Source organism: Gasterosteus aculeatus, chromosome 4 (genome assembly GCF_964276395.1).
Source record: "Gasterosteus aculeatus chromosome 4, fGasAcu3.hap1.1, whole genome shotgun sequence".
Classification (NCBI taxonomy): domain Eukaryota; kingdom Metazoa; phylum Chordata; class Actinopteri; order Perciformes; family Gasterosteidae; genus Gasterosteus; species Gasterosteus aculeatus.
In genome coordinates this window covers 29,319,501-29,338,734 of record NC_135691.1, presented here as the reverse complement: position 1 = coordinate 29,338,734, position 19,234 = coordinate 29,319,501, and the positions used below count along the sequence as shown (strand labels likewise).

At 43.6% G+C, this 19,234-nt stretch overlaps 1 protein-coding gene across 8 annotated transcripts in view; it reads right to left on the bottom strand.

Annotated features, from left to right (window-relative positions):
• grm8a (glutamate receptor, metabotropic 8a) overlaps positions 1 to 19,234 on the bottom strand; it is a 229,397-nt gene that overhangs the window by 88,714 nt on the left and 121,449 nt on the right. For all 8 annotated transcript variants that reach the window (XR_013467499.1, XR_013467500.1, XR_013467497.1 and 5 more), the window contains exons 8-11: positions 6,869 to 7,008; positions 5,008 to 5,154; positions 3,876 to 4,297; positions 2,292 to 2,658 (exon numbers count right to left, since the gene is read on the bottom strand). Coding sequence is in view for 4 of the 8 variants with exons in the window: in XM_078101852.1 (XP_077957978.1) it covers positions 2,292 to 2,658; positions 3,876 to 4,297; positions 5,008 to 5,154; positions 6,869 to 7,008 (1,076 nt within the window). In the remaining 4 variants the exon portion in view is untranslated. The remainder of the gene's footprint in view (positions 1 to 2,291; positions 2,659 to 3,875; positions 4,298 to 5,007; positions 5,155 to 6,868; positions 7,009 to 19,234) is intronic.

The window sequence follows — 19,234 nt, the reverse complement described above, 5'->3', positions numbered from 1 at the left end:
TCACACCGTAAAGAAGCCATTTCACAGACACAAATTACATTTGAGTCACACGTGTGCGTGAACAGACCCTGAAGAAACCAATCAGCACCTATAAATGGTCATACGCGCACGCATATGCAAAATGGTGGGCTCACACGTTGTACATTTTAAAGGTCACTGAAGCTTCCGGCCGCCATAGGTCAGCGATCTGTGGGGGTCTAAATCACCGATACTTTACTTATTAGGCGATAATTGTAATTACACTTGCCACATACTATCTGCATTAGGGGAGAAAGGTAATTACTTTAAAAAAGAAAAGGAAAGGACTCTTGCTTTGTGAAGAGAGATAGAAGAGAGTTATCAAGTGAAACCACAATGATAAATCCAGCAGGAGGAGGATTTCCCTCATGTGGGATTAGATTATTAGATTATTGTGATGTTAGCTTCACTGGAAAATGGGTCTCTGCAAGAAAGAGAAGCAATGAAAATTCCCGACTGGCACTCCAAAAGGAAGACTCGAACACTCCGTGGACACAAATGGTGTCGTTGTTCATCGAGAGCATGATGTATCAGAACGACATGCGAGATTATAGTTCATGGATGTGTGCAGACCCCTCTGAACTCACATATGTGAGTGCTGGTACTTACAGGACTTGGAAGTGATGCGTAATCACAGGTCATGGTATCAATTTGAACATAATCAATGAGCGGTTCAAGCATTACGTTTTTTTTCCCTCCGCCAGTGAAAACGTGCAAGTCGTGCATGCGTATGTGCGTGTATATGCACGTCATTGTGTGTGTGTCCTCCATTGAGCGTACACCTCCGCCCATGGCTAATCTCACATTCTACTGCAGCAGACTGCTTAATGTTTTAAGTGGCCAGATATGGCGACAAGGACCGCCTGCCATTGTGGTGATGAACACTTTGTCAAAACACCTTCTATTTATTTATCTGCGCCGCCGCCGACTGCCCGTCGACTCGTGACCCAGCAGCCTTTCAATGGCCCCTGGCGGTAGGGGTCACAACTGATTACACAGCTGACTGAGTCACCGACCCGCAGATGTGCCCAGATGTGCTACCACGTGTTTGGCTGCCATTGCCGCCACCACACAGGCAGGCTGCTCTGCGGCACCAAAATGTGTGTTGCTCCCATGCGATGACCACGAGACCACAATTGCGCAATTGTCGTCTGCGCTTGTTTTTTGAGTTCATAAAAAGTCATAAAAAAAGACTAGTGGTAAGTCATTTATAGAATGTATCTATAGAAGAGCTCTTTCTTTCTAGATTTATCTTCTGTCTCGGGATAACATTAAACATACAATAAAACACAATATTCATGTGGGTAATGTACCGTGCATTCATAATGAAGCCATCATTCATTTGGCAGAACCTCATCCTTATAGAGGCTGCCCCCAACACAAGCGCACATTTTTAGCTTTCAAAAGTTACATCTAACTGGCTCCCTGTATCCATCAATAATTCACTGAAGGTAGGAGGAATCAGCTCAGTACACTACAAACCTCTAAAAGCCTGGACCAAGGCACGGATCTAGTCAATCAGCCGGACTGAAAATCCTCTCGTACTCACTGGGGATTGTCAGGAGATTTTTGGCTCAAAGACATTTGTGTAGCTACAACTGAAAAACATATCATTAGGCGCCAAGATGTGAACTTTTGACATCCAAAAATCTTTCTCTGGTGGCAACAGAGAACCAACATTTCGCCATAATAATACATACAAATTCGTGACCCAAAGGGATTCCAAAACGCAATAACACTGCAGAACGGGCTCAGTAGAGTTCAGTCAGGCTCACAGGAAGCCCATGAATCTTATGAAAGGCACATCAAATAGAAATACAATAGCATCACACAAATCTACTATATATATGCGCTATATATACATATATATATATATATATATATTTATTTATTTTATGCCCTTCCTTATTAGTTCAAATACTGCAATCGTGCATGCAAATTCCTTCTGCTGTCATGTTTTGTGTAGATTGTGGGCTCTAAAAAACATTGCTCAAAATCCCAAACAGGTCCTTTATAGAGTAATCTAAACAGATGCAGCACACACACACACACACACACACACACACACACACACACACAGAGGCACACACATAGTCATCGTATTCATCTTCCTTGCAGACTAAAGATGATGGGGATGACAAACAGACATCTGCAATATACTCACACTCTCTGTAGACTGGAGTTCATGAAGAAAATGTGAAAAGACAGCAGTTAAGGTATGCAGGTTAGGTAGTATATTTGCATTGAATCCCCCCCAATGCATGCACACTCACCCTCTCTGCGGACTGTGACGTGCCAAAGAAGATGGGTATGAAGGCCAGCCATATGATGCAGGTGGTGTACATGGTAAATCCGATGGGCTTGGCCTCGTTGAAGGTCTCGGGCACGCCTCGCGTCTTGATGGCGTAGACGGTGCACGTCACCATCAGCAGGATGGAGTAACCCAGGGAGCAGATAAGGGACAGGTCCGAGATGTCACACTTGAGGACGCCGCGCGCGGACGTGGGATCCTGGGTCCGCTGCTCGCCGTAGTCCACCACCGTGTGGGGAGGGTCCACCGCGAACCACACAAAGACCCCCAGCAGCTGGACCGAGATGAGCGAGAAGGTGATGACGAGCTGGGAGGCAGGTGATATGAACCTGGGAGGGAGACAATTACCGACATGAGCGAGCGATCAAGGAATGATGGTTACTAAAGATACATTTTTAATCTAGAGTGTCGCAAACCCAAGTTTGTGCTCATGGAAAAATCTGTTCCTGTATATCTGCATGATTGGATTTTCATGCATTATGTAATTTGATTTCTGTCACACAGTTTGGGCGAAAAAGTGTTTTACGAACACATTTTTAAACAGAAAAGGTCTGTGTTCATCATCCTTAAATCAACGCTGCTTTCATATTATCTAAAAAGGTCACGCCATCAGCAATGTGTTACATTCCTATACATGAAGCCAAAGAGACACAGAAGCCACCCTATAATAAATGCTGGCGGGCGATCAGGGAAAAGGTGATGATGACATTACAGGCAACAGTGAAGAGGGTGGTTAGTGAGGAGGAGCGCGGCACTGGAGAGAGAAAGTGGTGTCCATGTGGGATGACAGGAAGAAAGAAATGTTGGAAAATAATACCCAACAAGAAAAGATATAGTTTTCACTCTACTTTGTGGTGAAGAAACAACCAGCTCCTTCAAGCTCCCAGGCTCAAAGGATGCACTGCCTGACTAACTGGAGGCACAACACACACACACACTAAAAAGAGCCAGAAGAACACTTCCTCATTATGCATCTCTGTGACCTTACCTCAATTTACCTTCCATTTTCGTTCATTGTATTCAGTGTAATTAGCTTATTTCCCATAAAAAAATAACCTAAAATGTATAATCAGTCTTACCTGGAATCCGCCAATCCTAATTATCAATTAAAAAAATAAATAATGCATACTCTGACAATAACACCAGCTCTTACAAATGGCGGCGAAGGAAAGCCAGGTGACCATCTGGTCAGCACGGACGTGAACCTGAGCACTGTTAAATACCACATTAACATTTCAGTCACTTAGTTGATGCTCTCCACGAGAGTCACTCACACTGAGTGCAAACAGTACAATAGGTGAGCGCGAGTTCATGAGTCTCATTAATAATGGATGAGAAATAAATGATGAATAATGATTGCAAGCAGTTTGGCGAGCAAGAAAAGTGGAGGTTAGGTCTTCGTGTGAACGCGCACATCTCCGAGTGCAAAAGGGGAAACACACCTACAGTGACCTTCAGTCTTACTGCACTCATGGAAATCTCCCTCCACTGGACGCCCAGAGGGGCGAACACACTGTGTGTCGTGACAAGCGTGTGTATTCTTCACCTGGGTGCCGTCACGGACTTCTTCCCTTGTTCGAAGATGCGGTGTATCCTGTTGGTCTTGGTGAGCAGCGCGGCGTAGCTGAAACACATCCCCAAGCCCAGGAAGATCCGGCGGAACGAGCACACCCCCACGTCCGGCGCCGCGATCATCAGGAAGGTGATGGCGTAGCACAGGAAGATTCCCGTCAGCAGCACGTAGCTCATCTCGCGTCCCGACGCGCGCACGATGGGGGTGTCGTTGTGCCGGACAAAGGTGACGATGACGAAGGAGGTGGCGATGATCCCCAGCATGGAGATGAAGACGGGGACCACGGCCCAGGGGGAGTGCCACTCCAGCTTGATGATCGGGATGGGAACACAGCCGGTGCGGTTGGCGTCGGGCCGCATCTCATACGGGCACAGTTCACAGGTGAACTCGGATGCCTGGGGAGGGACAGTGTTTTTTTTCCGTACGTTATTGCACGCTGGAGGGGGGAACTCATTGCATATGGAATTTGAGCATTCATGGATTCTACAAAATTGTCTATGGTGTAAATAACAAGGATGAGGATTTTTTATGCCGTGTGATCAGGCGTTTTGCTCTCAATTTAAAAGATGCTCTGGCACTTTAACAGCATCTGAGGGGTCCTTCCTTTATATACCAATCCAAAATGGGCCACCCAAGTGGCTTTCTTTTGATTGCCTGTGATGCGTTTGAACAAATTGTCCTGACCCCCAGAGGACCGAACTCTGCTGCAGAGTAAGAGTAAGTAGGCAGCAGCTGTCAGAGAGCAGATGCACGCGGTGAACACGTTGCTCTGGTCAAAGTGCTGTCATATCAAACCAATGTTGTATTTGAATCCAATAAATGGAACAAGTTGTGGATTTAGAAGCTTTGCCAAGGTTGGGCATCCGGTAAAATTCTCTATTTTAATTGACAGTTTAAGTTCAGCTAAGTGAACCGGTTCGGTTAACAGTTCATGTTTTGAAAATATTTACTAAATCCATTCATTCACTGATTGATTCATTCTCAGACACCAACAGCAATGTGATACCAAGCTGTGCTGTTTACTGCTGCAAGACCAAACTAAGTGGCAAAAATCCTGCGGCATTTCACTTTTAGCACAATGTGCCACATGCGCCCGGAGACCCACCTGAAAGTGATATCCCTCGCAGCGCTCACAGTGCCAGCAGCACGGCACGCCTTTCACCACTTTCTTCCGTTCGCCGGCGCGGCACGGGATGCTGCACACAGAGGGCGGCAGCGACGGGTCACCTTTCTTCCAGCGCATGGCCTCGACCTGGAGGAGGAGAAGTGAGAATAGAGGCACATTCAGAGAGCGGATGGAGATTTTGTGTTGGTTTTGGTCTTAAGTGCATGTGGCATCACACTGCTTTCCTCTTTTCCCGTGTGATTTTATGCAGCACAAAGAATTGCAGCCGTCTGGCGCAGCTGACATTACTTTGTGTTAACAGTCCCGTAACACTCTGTACCTGCAGAAAGCGGTGGATTCGGGGCAACTCGGCGAGCAATTAGCACAAGAAAATCATCTGATCCTTTTCTGAACGCTGCCGGGCACAAAACCAACACCGGCTAGTCTGGAGGCCAGCAATCAGACCGTAATCAGATCTGGCACAAATAGGCCATCTGCATTTCCTTCTGTTTGTGTGTCTGTGTGGGTCTGTCTGTGTGTGTGTGTGTGTGTGTGTGTGTGTGTGTGTGTGTGTGTGTGTGTGTGTGTGTGTGCATGCAGGCGTCGTTGCGAATCTGTTAACTTCCCATATGTGTGAGTTTTGATTTGCCGCAATACGTGTGTGAGCTTTTGTAATTATACCCGGTCCCCGAGCTTCCATCCGTTGCCGAGGGTGCCGAGTAAAATGGAGCGTTACGGTTTTAAACAGGCACACAATGTTCAGTTCAACAAAACTAGTTAGGAGGGGAAAAACTCATCAGGGACAGAGCGAGTGGACTTGATTTGATCGTTGACACACTTAAAGAAGACCGCACACACTTGCAGCATTTGAGAACGTTAGGTTACAGGCTGTTCCTGACTTAGTACTGATGAAATGTCCCTCAGGAGAAATACTCACATCCACATCTGGGAGTGAGTGAATGTGTGTGTGTGTGTGTGTGTGTCTGCGTGCGTGCAGGAGTCTAACTTAACTTTTCTTCATTCAATGCATTACACAGCTGCTTTTGCAGCAACATCCCTTATGCAACACCCAAGAATCCCCTCCATGGTATGATGACAGCTCTAACGCATTGCGCATATTGTCCAGAAGAACATTAACCATTAGATTCACAGGCTCGACTTGTGCTTTACCAGCTGCACAGAGCTGTCCCGCCTCCTTGCCGATGAGTCTGTTGATCAACAAAACTTTCACCTGCAGCCATCATCACCACGTCTGCCACCGGGCCTTCAAACCCAAGTGGATTGTTGAATCAATGAAATACATCTGTTAATTTATCAACTGCCAATGTGCGCCCGTTCATGTGTGCCTTAACGATGAGCCCCCCCCCCCCTCTCTCTCTCTCTCTCTCTGTGACAGAAAGCACTCTGTCTATTAGTCTTCTCATCTGGCCTTTCTAATGAAGTCCTGGGTGGATTTAGCAGTTTGTGTGCAGAGAGAACAGATATGCGTGTGTCAATGCGAGTGTGTCCTCGCACAACGTGCGGAAGTCTGACAGCATTCACAAGTTCTGGCAAAAATGCTAAACTCCAGCTTCGAGTCTAAACGAAAGCAATAACTCAAACAAATCCATTCAAGCTGCAGGGGATTTTTAAATCATCGCGGCGGCTTGAAGTGATGTTGAACTTTCATCCTGCTAAGGCATGCAGTCTATAATAACTCCAGAGCTTCAATAAACCACTAAAATCAAAATAAATTTTGAATTACTCTGAAGACATTTTCTGTACGACTCAGGAGTCAAATCCTAGAGCAGTTGCAGGAGATTTAAACAAATGCGCAATAGTGTTTGAGTTGTTTTACATTTTCTTAAGTGGAAAATCTCACTTTGAGGTGTAGTTTGTTGGTCCAGGAGCCAATGACTCTGTACTCTGCCGTGGACCGGTTGGTGATCTGGTACTGGAAGATATCGTATCTTCCTGGAGCGTCTCCGTTCTCATTAAAAACCACCGGTGTGCCGGCACTCCCTGGATAAAACACAGAGGATGTCGGAGAGAGGGGATATTAGTTGTTTAATGTTGATTTCCACAAGATTGAAAACAAGTCCTGCAAAAAAAAAATAGTCCTTGATGAAATATTGTAATATGTACCATCTTGCAGCTGCATTTCATCGAAAGAAACAAAGTATTTTACATAATTAATACTGAATGTCTGTACAGTGCAAAAAATAAGTACACTTAGTTCATCAGTAGTGGATCACTTCTATCACTTAGCAAAGTAAAAAGCACTGAACATAGTGTCTATATTCAATACGTTCATGGATCAACTGATAAACGGTATTATATATTAAAAACAAATATTACATGGAATTGCTATAGTTTGTGAGAAAAATAACAATTCTTTTTTCTTTGCAAAAATGTATCAAATATATTTATGTAGGCTAACAACGGGTTTTTCCTTTAATTTGTCTCACAAACCCTGAATGGAAAAAGGCCTATGGACCCCCTGCGATGCCTCGTCTGACCCTCAGGTTAAGAACCAGAGAGCTTCACTTTCAAGTAAGTTTGCAAATATCACATTGAATCAATATGACCATTTATATATAAGATAAGGAACACAATTTGAGAAGATGGCAGAAATACACAAAGGACATACAAGAGGAACATATATTTAATAACATAACACTTCCCCAGGCAATGTGTTGAGGAAGAGGAATAAAATGAAGAAGCATCCGCAGTCTTTTTTGTACCTGCAAGTAAGTGTGCGTGTATGTGTGTGCGTGCACGCATGTGTGCGTGTGTATGCGTGTGCGCGCTGTAGAGCGGTGTGATTGAATAATGCACTTGCATGGGTAAGTTTATGTGTCCTCCGAGGCTTAGTTTTCTTCACTAACAATAAGGCTCAACACAAACCCTTTGTCCGTCTCTCTCTGGCTTACTGTTGTTGTGTCTTTTATGTAGCAATACAATCAAATCAGATTGCTGAATCTGGCAGAGCACAAAGAAAATCCAATTACAATGAGAATGTGAGAAAAAGTAGTGCGTTATGGAAATTCCACCCACATAATACAAGTTATCGATACAGTAAGATGATGCTAAGGATACATGAATACAGTTCTCAGAATGGTGTCGGGATGAAGATCGCAACTCAGAGAATGAAAACCAGGCTGAGGGTGAGAGAGGCCGAGGGAGAAGCAGCAAAAGAAAAGTCTTTGAGGTACAAATCAAACCACATCGAAAAGAGAGACAAGAGGAGGACACATGCGGGTTAAAAGAGCAGGGAGAAACCGGTAGTCAGATCAGACACCCTCACTCGTCGCAATGAATGAGGGACACACAGAGTGGGTAGAAGACGTGGGGAACGAGCTAGAACAACTACGGGGTTAAGTGAGAGAGAGAGAAGATGAATGGAGGACTGAATCAACGGAGAAACAACAGCAGAGCGCTCCATTTTTCATTGTTACCCCACATGATGGATGACGTTCGTTACTGCGGGAAGTGGTACACGTCCAACTTTAACCATTAACCCCCCTCCCACATTTCCTGCTCACAGATGCACGCTCGCCAAACTAATGGATGTTGTCCAATGCACTTCCCCCTCAGCCGTACAATGAGGTCTCCTGGCTACTCTGCGTGCGCCGCGATTAACTGCTTTTTCTAACGCTGATAGCATTGATTGAGCCAGTAGCACTATTTTCTGGGGTGTGGCTGTTGTGCTCGCTCGGCATCACATACTGTTGTGATCTCTTCTACTCGGTGAGTGCGTCTGATGTGTACCAAGCACACGCGCCCGTAGTGACTGCAACCAAATGCGGGAGCGCCGACTGATAAGCATCACTGCGATAAGGAAATACACGATAAACGCATTGCGAACGGCTACCTGAATACCTAATGGAGAGATAAAGGCGAGGCACCTCTTCTCCTTCTGCTGGCAGGGGGAGGAGGACAGAGGAAAGGAGAAATACTGGCTAATGCCCGTGTTACACACTTTTCATTTAGGAATTTTATTGACTTTATTGATATTTCAGATTAGTTTCCAGGTAGTTAATAAGGAGTTTATACATTCACACATACTGTTGCTACTTGAAAAACATTTCACTTGTTGTTGAATTGAAAAAAAGATCAATTCTTAATTTAAAAACCGTCCAGGTTGACGGAAGAAATTAAATGAAAGAACCATATTTGTAGCAAAGTCATATTGTCACCGCAATATTGAACATTGTTATCACACATTACCAATCTGCCTTCATATTAAGCAGGCTTAAGACACAACACACCACCAAATGCTGTAAAAACTACTCACAGAAGGACACCGAGCAACTTCATCGCCTTCTCTCTCCCTCTCGTCTTTCAGATCTTCATATCTTTTTAATTGTCTCTCTTTCTTTGCTGGGAAATGTTTTTGTTTTTCCCGTTTACCTCGTCCGTGTGAGAGGGTGAGTCACCGTACATATTCATGCTATTCACTGCAGTGTGGTGCCGGTGACAAACTTTGTTGTGACCAAATCTTTCCTCATCTCTTGTCGTTGTTCCAACTCTCCATCCACAAGACATCCACCAGCTCCTGCTTTGTATCTGGTGGACACCTCCCCAGTTTTTAATCTGCTTTGTTCTCCACTCCCACCCCTTGCTCTCTTAATTTCCTTCCATTCTACCTTGCATGCACTCAGTTATAGTATAAAAGAAGAAACGCAATAACAAACCAACAAACAATAACAAAAGCAAGGAGAGGTAATTAAGTTTGAATAAAAGTCATTGGGGATTGTGGAGGGCACACCAACAAGGGCCTGGCCTGGTTTATTTGAGCGACTTGTTAAGTGTGTGAAAAAAGACAAAAAGTCGTATTTTATATTGTCCTCACCATTCCCCCATTGGCTCACCAATCGTTAGGCGTAGAGCAACTAACCGTTTGTCTCAGACACATACTGGCTGGCACAATAGAATATGCGGCACAAAAACAGACTATTTGCTCTGAATGCAGTGGTCACGTAGAGTAGAACAGGATTATTCACTGTCATGGTGTTTGCAGCATTTGTTTTAATTTCTGAATAAGATGGATAAAGAAAGCACACTTGGAAAAACACACCAATTACTGCAAACACACATAATGGGCGTGACGGGAGCTTGCAGCATCTAGTTTATTCACAGTTAATTCTAGAAAAAGGATGTTATTGGTTGGGCATTTGTTTCAGGGATAGTTAGAATGGGATAGTTAGTCGCTACAATGTAGCTCAAAATAACCATGGACTACTTCATTGTTTAACTTTGAGATTATTCATTTTCCTGCTGGGAGAGAAAAAGACCGACGGAGGAAAACCACTTTCTGATCATGCTTTATGCCTCTGCCAAACAGTCATGGTTGCAGTTTTAATCTACGTCTGTCAAAAATGTCATTATTCTGTTATGTTCATCGTGGAGGTCAAGTGGATGTTTTTGCCGGGTCGGCGAAATTCCCCCTGACGTTTTGTGCAATATCGTTTTAACAAGAACAGGAAGGACGGCGAAGCAGAAAACATAACGTCTGCGGCCACGGCTATCACCGGCTCGGGGGAATGAAAACGCATGTGTAAAATAACTCCTGGCGTGTTAACGTGCTCTGCGTCATCGGCGTGGGAGCAGTCGTGCACAAACGCGCAGCTTTCATCAACTTTGTCAAGACCTTGCAAAACAAATGATTTAACCGTCCCCTTGGCAACACACTGCCGCCTCATTCTGCAGTCACAGCTCCAGCGTTCAGCCGCTCAAAGCAAGATGCTGCAGCGGAGAAAAAGAAAGACCCTGAAAGGTAAAGACAGTTTGGTTCCCAAGCAAACAACCACACAAGAGTCGCTCAATGTGCGCGGTTATGGTCGACATCCTTTGCATTTCATTGAACGGGCGTTTGGGAGTTATTGCTAACAGAAATCATGTCCTTTTGTGTGCGTTTACATTTTTTCAATTTTTTTTATCCCTGATGTTTTTGTTCACTTCACTAAGAAAACATGTCCATGTACAGCGTTTTGCCATAACCAATTCAAACCAACAATCCAACCATAAAAGCAACTTTTGATATACTGTCCTCATCTTAATTCCTTAATGTCTTCATTTTACCGTTAACAGAACCCACATATTTATTGTAACTCATGACAACATTGTTGAGAGGACTCTCTGAGGGAAATGGCAGTGAACCGTGTGAGTCACATCACTAATATATGGGAGGTTTGGTACCCGGGATAAGCAGCTTGAGAGAGTGTGTGTGTGTGTGTGTGTGTGTGTGTGTGTGTGTGTGTGTGTGTGTTTGGAAGTCAAAGCGTACTTTTTTTTCCCCAGACTTCAGTTCAAATCCAAAAGGTTCCCTCACTGCACAGCAAGGAACCACGCTGACAACGGCATAAGCTCCGCTCGAGTGTCCCCGAGCAGGATGGTTTTTCCCCCCCCGGCTGCCAGAGGCACTGCTCTGTAGCGTCCCGGAAAAGTCCCACGATTTCCCTTTGGGGATCATCAGCTGAACAGCACAAGAGACGCCGCAACTCTCACAACTTTCCTCTTTTGATTTGGAAGGGAAGCGCACCTTTTGCTTCAATAATGTAACAGAATGTCTACTAACTGATGAAAGGTTTCACGCCATGGAGCCGTGGTGAATTTAAATTTAGCTGAAATGGAGAGGCAGACGGAGACAAACCCTCGGAAGGAGAATGACAGTGAAACACCGCCGCTGCCAGGATGGGATGAAAGCAAAAGAAGTGGCAAAATTAGGGTGAGCCAGAGAGAATATGTGCAAGTTTCATATATCCAAGTAAAAGAGTAAACGATTACCAACTTTCTTAGTTTGACAGCCAAAAGGGAAAATATGTATTTGGGAGCTACAGCCAGAGATAATTGTTGGAGAATGTCTATTGGCATAGGCCTTAAAACCACCGTGGCCGACAGAGATCCAAACAGGCAGATGGAAAGAGAGGGGGCGAGAGTGTATGAACAAAAGACCCCAGTTACTGGAGCTGGAGAGACAGTGAGACAAGATGAGAATAAAAACGATGGATGGATGGATGGAGAGGAAAAAAAAAAAAAGAGACAAGATAGAGAGGAAGAAGCAGAAGGGTCGTTATAAAGCCCTCAGCCGTGCCTGTTTCACAACACTGAGGATGAGTAGCGAGTCTCTGTATCAGAGTCTAAATGTTCATGACGGGGAGAGGGATGCAAAGACGACAACGCAGCATACATTAATAAAACATGCGTCCGTGTGTGTGTGTGTGTCTCCCATCTGTGTGAGAAGGCAACGGGCACAAACAGACAGCGACAGAGAATAAGACATGACGGAAGAAAAGTAATAATGTAGCCTGAACTCAACAAAATAATGCCAGTTTCACGACAGACTCCGGAGTACCTGAAGCTGAGCAGCTGGTTGAATCCAGATCTCATGGCGTTTCCTCCGCCTCACCTTCCTTCTCCTTTCTGAATTTGCCATGACATACAGTATTTTTTGCATCCTGTGAGCCACTTTTCACTGCTCGCTGTATAACTATCCTGACTATCTTCCTCTCTCCCTCCCTCCCTGCTTGTGTCTTCCACCCTTGTTTAATCTCACCACCTTGTATTTGAAATCAACCCCATCCTGTACATCCCACGTGCATTTCAACAAGTACACCGGCCCTCCGTTCTCCCCATGTCCACGCATCCTTACTTCCTCAGACCTTTCTTCTTTCATCAGTCTGTTGGCACTTTGCTTCGGCTGAGTAGGTTTGTCAGCGAGAAACGGAGCAGATGATACACCGGGCAAAAAACACAATACATGTTTGAAGAGGATCTGGATCTCGAACAATGAAAGGATTGGCTAAATAGTCAAAGTGAGATTAAGATGGAGGGGGAGGACCAGAACAAAGCGAGGATTTTCTACTGAAGACACACAATGCAATTTATTCAGACACACCAACATGGGCGAGAAAGCAGACAGAGATTTGCACGGCAACCACGAGTAATTACAGAAAACTAATCTAAGAAGGCTCCGTCTGTGTCATGATCTCCATTTGCTGCAGTCTCGGTGAAAAAAGAAAAGAGGGAAAAACAAAAGCAATAAAAACAGAGGGAGAGGACCACTATCAAGTTGATCAAAAGAGACAAAACAGCCTGGACGGGGGATGGAAATACAATTTAGAGGGAAAAGGACGAGAAACAAGGACTTACATTGCCAGACTTGGCACAGCAAAGGAGAGGCTGAATAGTAATGATGATAATATTACACTAGTGTCGGACCTTTGTGGTAACCCATGAGATGCAGCCCCGAATCATATTGCACACAAGCAGTGTCCTGCAGCATAGATGTGGATATAACTTTCCAGATTTTTGGACTCTTCAAAAGCGCAAAGCCATAAACAGACACCAGTTTCCATTATTCACCCATTGCTGTATCCCTTTCTCCATCCTTACATTGCAACAGCCCGGCATGCCACGTGATGTTAACGCCTCGCACAGTTGCCTGCACAATGCTGTCTGTCAGAAGATTAGGTGTGCTTGTGTTTTTCTGTTCCACAGCTGACAGGTTCGCATTTTTTCCGGTTGAATCTAATCTCTCTCACCAACACGTTCATGACAGGATGTATACAGTCGGTGTCAGAATGCTGCAGGCATGTGAGATTTAGTGGTGTCTCAGGATATGCAATAACAAATTACTATTCCCGTCTCTCGTCTCCTCGAACTCAATTCAACTCCAGCCGTAGGTTGTGTTTGTGTCTTTGTGGATACTTGCATGCCTGCTGTCTTCATTTTCACTTGAATATCTTTTTTTTATTTTATTTATTTTTTTCATCTTCGGTGAATGACCCAACCCTGGAGAAATAAGTCCGTCGGATTTGCAAGAGGTGATATGTAACACTTAGATGACTAAGAGAGGAATAGAAAACAACACATGGAGGAGGAAAGGCTATCTATAAACAACAACAACAAAACAAAAAACAGCTGTCAGTAAATTGACAGAATGTGGTTCTACTTTCTGTTTGACCTGTCAGTCATTCTCTCAACACATCGAAATGATTCCACGGGCAATTTCTTCAACCTTCAGCTCACAGTGGAAGTGAATTACCGCAAGGGGACACCAGCATTGTAGCGGAGGCAATACCACCTGCACAAGGTTGGACATGATGTCCATAATCTTCTACTTACTGCCTGCGGCGTGTAAGAGATCAGCAGGTAGTGAGTGGGAGATTACGTGCGAGTCTAAGGAGTGACGTCCGCGTGCTGGAGGGGCTGGCGTGACGTAACGGAGCACTCAAATGTAAAAAAGAACAATGCACACAACTTGATATCAATTGAAATTGAATCACTGCTATGGAGTGAAATAATTTGACGTTTAGATGAATCTTCGCTTTCTCGCACGGAGCTCAGTGACGGGTGGAAGCAGGGGGGCCTGAATTTCTCCAGACATCTCTCGGATGATATACTACCGCCTCTAAAAACCGGAAGGTATACTATTTGAATCGTTGACCTTTCTACACGTTTACATGGAGATCTTTAAACTTCAGACATGTGCAACTTCCATTCGTTCGTCTCGCCTCGGGCGTCTATTTCTGTGTTTAACAGGCAGAAAAGGGATAACAGACTGATAAATTATTTCATCATTCTGAAAAAAACAAAAATTAATTAGGGATGCAATTAATGGTCATTTTAATTAATCTGCAAATTAATTTTCAAATTAATTGCGGTTTAACCGTGTAAAATCTAAATTTTGAGAGGTCCCATGCTTGAGGTAGTGAGTTTAGATTGTTTAAAACTCATATTTGAATATTTGGAACCTGCAAATGTTCAAAATTGTTTCGAGAAAATGATTGATTATAAAAGTTGCAGCTCAAAAACCTATTTCCTCAAAATGTCCTATTTTGTAAAGACCCCATTACAGTTCAATGATGCACATTTCCACGACCGCTTCAGTGTGCAGCTGCAGCCCTCAGATAACTGTTCACTTGGTGTGTCCTGCTGAAGGACTCAGACAGCCCAGGTTATTATACTAGAAAATAGTTTTTTTCGGTTGCATTGAGGGCCGTGATCATACCTCAACCGACATACTGTGGGTTATCAAATAACATCCGCAGAATAAAAGAAAAAAAAAAAACATTTTTAAACTGACTTTCAACTACATTTTGGCCTTTGGTCAGCCAGAAATTGCCCCTCTCATACATATTATTTCTGGATAAAAGTCAGACATTTCTCTTTCCGTTTTCGCTTTCCAAAAGTTGCCCTGACCCCAGAAAGTTTAGCATTTTTTAGTTTCTACGCCTACTCGCCTGTTTCCTCCGTCATCTTCCTCTCAAGACGGAACTTAAAGTTAAAGAGTCTGTCTCGCCCACCTCTTTATTTCTACCGCCATACAATATAAAATATATCCTTCTCATTGTTTCCCCAGTTTATTGCTTCTCGCGGTCAGGATAACCTACTAAAGTCTGACATATCTCAGGCCATCTTCGTCGCCTCTCCAGCTCTCCCCTTTTAAATTTGCTTAGCTACACCAGTTCTATTTTCATATTTTTTATTTCGACCTTGATGAGACAATTATTTTTTTCCTTTCCGAATGAAATGGCATATGTTTCTACCCAGAAGTCCATCTGTTTTTCGTCATGTCTTTCCCTCCCACTTACACCAAACACTCTTCTCTTCTTCTGTTATATACAGATGTTCCTCCCACCATCTTCCCCCAAGGTCGTGTCCCCTCCCATAAGCCCCTCTGTCGCCTTCATTCTTTCTCACCCTCTCCATCATTAATGCCTGGTCAAGTTCATCCTCTTGAAGCAAGTTACTCCTCTAGTGCCGTGTTGCTCGGTCTCGTTTTCTCAGAGGTCATTATGAGTTTATCATCCTCTACTTCTCCTTCTCCCTGGGGTTGTAAAGGCAGGTATAGAGTTCATCATTTCCCCTCTAATTAGTGCAAGACGGTTCCCATGGTGAAGTCCATCTCGTCCCACAGCAGGAGACACAACCTGGTAGCCTGGTGGTATTTTCTAGCGTGAAGACACACACACACACACACACACACACACACACACACACACACGCACACACACAAATACATGGAGGCAGAAGTCATCAGTGTTGCTCTCCTTTTCTAACTTGCGTGTTGCTTACCAACCCGTCCAAAACTTGACAGGCAATATTAAAATCGAATAGTCGTTAGCTGTTGAGTTTGGAGGAGGGCATTCAAAAACTCAGACAGGACCCGTGTGCATCAGCTTGTGCTACACAAAAGAGCAGGGAAGCAAGAGGAGAAAGAAGTGGTCTTTGGTATGTTAGATCTGGACTTATTTGATTTATATTTAGACCATTTTCCACTCTGAGGCTGTTTTTTTGGCCTCTGCCCTGAAAATGGTGTACCCATGATAAAAAGTGCGATAACTAGAACTATTTTGTATACCTTTTTGTCAGGATAAAAGGGAACATCTTTGAGTCAAAGGTAATGCGCATTTATGATTTATATACTTGGTGAATATTTTGCTCTGGCTTCGGAAAAGTTTGTCGGAGAAATGATACGGATATTAAGAAATGCATTTGTTTATGGTGAGTATAAACAAATACATGAATGCTCGGTTCTGCCTCTGTTCTGGCTTGGTTTTGGCTCAATTCGGAATCAATTTGGTGATGTTTGGGTGGAAAAGGTTCAGAGGGACTTGGCCTTTCAATTACCAAATTGAGTCAACATAATTATTGTCCATGTTGAATTGATCACTGGTAGTTCAAGGGTAACCAATGATATTATGCTGTTGTTGTTATTTTACTTTTCAAAGCGTTATGAATCAGAAGGACACTTTTTTCATTGGTAAGACCCAATTAAGTAGCGGTTTCAAAAGGTCCACGTATCCGACATCCACACTGTGAGGTTTCCCATGGGGCTTCCAAACTAACTTCGGTAGGATTTCTAAACTCCTCTTGTTTTTGTTGCTCTAAAACTCACGAGTAGTGTGGCACAAAGACATGCATTTTAGAATAGAAATGTAGCAGTATAGATATGGCCTGACATTTGGATTCCATTGCTCATGAAGGCCTTGTGTGTGCACGTGTCTTTCTGTATAGCGTTGATGTGCACGGACATGTGTGTGTCGTTGGGTTAGTCAATAAACTCACTCGACAAGCACCGAGTGTCATTGCTGCCTCTGGGTTTGTTTACTTAATATTAATCGTACTTGCTCTGTAATATCCCAGCCTTCGTCTTTATTAAAGTTAAGGTTTTATTTGGAAACCTCACAGTACCACTATATGTCATTTCGATATCTAATATTGTAATGGTTTTTTTTCATTGCATACTTTGCATTGCATTTTCCACCTGCAACGGTGAAACGTAGCTTCATGTGCATCTATCACGGTTTGCATATATTATTGAATGCAATACATCGCTGACTGTTATAACAAAGAAGAAGTCTTAAGGATGCCAATCTTGTTGGAGGGGATGACACCCCAGTTTCCAAGGGTTGAAGACCTCTAAATAATGAAATGCTACTTACGTCAGTCCATTGCCACATTTCATTGTGTCCCCATGTCGCTTTCCTGCACCAACACACGTTTTACTTTGTAGGTCAAGTTGTCATAATACATGCTTATTGTTGGCCTCTCGCTCTACTGACCACAGACACACAAAGAGAGATAGAACTACCTCCATCTTTGCCCCTTCTCTTCTTTAGTGTTATCAATGCCATGTGGAACCTAAAACAGGTCAATTATGAACATACCTTTAGTTGGAACACTGAAATAAACCCAGACCTTAACACACAAACACTAGGTGAAGAAGCAGGCTTAAACACGGGCTCCTGTGAATCTAAACGACCCAGATGAGAGCCTCCCAGCAAACATTTTATCCGTCTGTCAAAGGGCTTTTAGACATTTTCGTTCTTGAATGTTGTATGAATATTCATTTCACATTGTCTTCAGTATCTTAGACAATTTGCTTGAGCTTTCTGCAAAAGGAAAATGCTATCAGAGTAATAAAGGGTCGATCCAATGTTTTCATTTGTCCGGGACAACTGTCGCTTTTGTCCATCCCCGCTATGTAACTGCCTTGGCGAGGCTCGTCAAGTTATTTGTGAGTATCAGGCGACAATCCTCACACCCCCTTATGGTCAAAACAAAGGCATCTGCAAGAGGATCTCAGGAAAAGAGATAAGCCTTGTGCACCTTTCCAGAGTCGCTAACACCTACACTAAGCACATCTCGTGCTCCAAGTCCTGAGCCCCGCTGGGTCTTTTCAGGAAACATGTTATTATATTAAAGTTAATATAGCAATTTCTTGCAGGAATACATCTAGCACCAATTTACATTTTCTACAATCTACCATCATGTGCCCAATTTCTACATTCCCAACTCTTAACTCGATTGATGTGTCCAAAGTATTGCACCCATTCTCTCTGGATATTATGCGGTTTTCAGATGGTTTTTATCTATACAGGACACAAGCTTTTTTGTTCCATTCGTAGTTTAGAACCCGTAAAAAAAGAATAGAAATGTTCTATTGGGTTATAAAGGTGTCAGATTTTGGGGTGCTGCTTTTCACGTGATTCTGCTTGGCCTTATCATGAATAAATGCAATATAGCACATCAATATAGCACATTATGCACATATGCGGCTGTAGATTTAACTTTCCTGTGATGATCTCAAATGTAAACACATTACTCCAGGAATGAACTCAGGCCATTGGCTTGATGAGCAATATGAAATCATCAAAATCATATGGTCCTCTAAAAAAAACAAGCTGCATGATGAAGTGACGTCCATTACGCATGTGTCTCCATTCAACTCACAACTTTCCTATTGTCCCAGACTAATTGGAATGTTCTGTAGAAGTGTGAAAGGCATTGAAACAGGTGCAAAGCAAGATCAAACATATGGTTTCTACTCCATCTGATCCAGTTTATTTTGTGTTCTCCCAGAATACAGCCAGAGATGTCAGTAAGTGAGAAGGGTTCAATGACCCAATGGGGTAGAACGTTTTAGACCATGTGGATTATGGGATGCTTTCTCTAACCTCCAGGCCAGCAATACCGAGACACACAGCTGAACACAAACCTGCTGTTGCAGAAGGAAAGAGCAATCACAGCCTTCCTGAAAGTCGTTTGTTGACACCTCTACCGATGACAGGCGGATATTTTGCAGACATTCCAACACACACATTTAAACAATTACAATCTTCTACAATTACAATTACAGGATTCCTGTGATGTCCTGTAATAATACTCCCTCGCTTTGTGTATTTTCCACACAGTTCGTGACGGAAGAACACAGGAAATGAAAAAGCAGCCATAAAAG